Below are 1,086 nucleotides of genomic sequence, written 5' to 3' on the forward strand. Positions count from 1 at the left end.
TTTTAAATGCTTCTTTGATTTTTCTTATTTTAAATTTTTTTTGATAACAATCATAAACACTGTTGTGACCTCGCTGTGTATTTGTGCAGGTATTGCCAACGCTCTGGATCTGACGGACCGGATCCTGCCCCGGCTGCAGGCTCGGCCTCACTGCCGCCCCCTGCTGTTACACTTCCCTCCCTACAGCCGACAGGAGCTCACCGCCATCGTCCAGGACAGACTCGCTCAGGTAAACACAACGCCGTCAGAGAGGGAGATGAACACGGCGAATAAGATAAAACGACGTGTGTGTGTGAGACTCTGATGGTTTTGTATTAATTTGTGATCCGTGTTCCTCCTCAGGCGTCGGCCGACGGGATCCTCGACGCCTCGGCCGTTCAGTTCTGTGCCAGAAAAGTGTCGGCGGTGTCGGGAGACGCCAGGAAGGCTCTGGACATCTGCAGGTAAATATTTCACAAAGCAGCTCCATGTTGTTTCTGCTGGTTAAAACATCAGCTCCTGCTTTTCTCTCTGAACACGAGACGTCTCTCGGTTTTAAAGCTTTTATAATCAAACATCCAGAATAGATTCAGTTTGATTTGTCTGGAGCATCTTAATGAGACGTTAATTTCTCACAGTATTTTATAATGATCTTACAGACACAGAGATCTGAAACATGAATTACCTCCATAGATCTGATCAGACCACATCGTGTTAAACAGGTGGATTTTGTTTTTGTTTTCCAGGAGAGCGGTGGAGATTGTGGAGTCGGACGAGAGAAAGAAAGCGACCGATTCAAAAGCTGAAACTAAAGGTGAGTAAAGCTGCGACGGCCATGAAAACCTTCTTGACAGATTAATCGCTGAGTTGTGAGTCTCTTAGAGCTGCATCAGCGCGATCGTCCTGCTGATGTTAAAGTCATTTACAGATTATGTTTAAGTGTAAACAGCTGATTGACTGACGCGCTTCTTGTCCTCGGGTTGTTTCAGCGTCTCGGGTCAGCCTCCCTCAGGTTGCGCGGGTTCTGTCGGAGGTGTACGGCGACCGGATGGCGGCTCAGAGCGGCGGCTCGGAGGGAGAGAGTTTCCCCCTGCAGCAGAAGCTGCT

The 1,086-nt window shown here is 48.4% G+C and overlaps 1 protein-coding gene across 1 annotated transcript; it reads left to right on the top strand.

The window, feature by feature from the left end:
• Positions 1 to 89: 89 nt before the first annotated feature.
• Positions 90 to 1,080, top strand: LOC111658628 (DNA replication factor CDC6-like; the record flags this gene model as incomplete). The annotated part of the gene is made up of 4 exons (XM_023411209.1): positions 90 to 229; positions 343 to 443; positions 726 to 793; positions 969 to 1,080. Coding segments are annotated over 4 exons (421 nt in total), but the record flags the coding sequence as incomplete, so codon positions are not given.
• Positions 1,081 to 1,086: the final 6 nt, after the last annotated feature.

The sequence above is a fragment of the Seriola lalandi genome, unplaced genomic scaffold, assembly GCF_002814215.2.
Source record: "Seriola lalandi dorsalis isolate HSWRI2012SDOR001 ecotype SW California unplaced genomic scaffold, Sedor1 jcf7180001980102, whole genome shotgun sequence".
Lineage (NCBI taxonomy): Eukaryota > Metazoa > Chordata > Actinopteri > Carangiformes > Carangidae > Seriola > Seriola lalandi.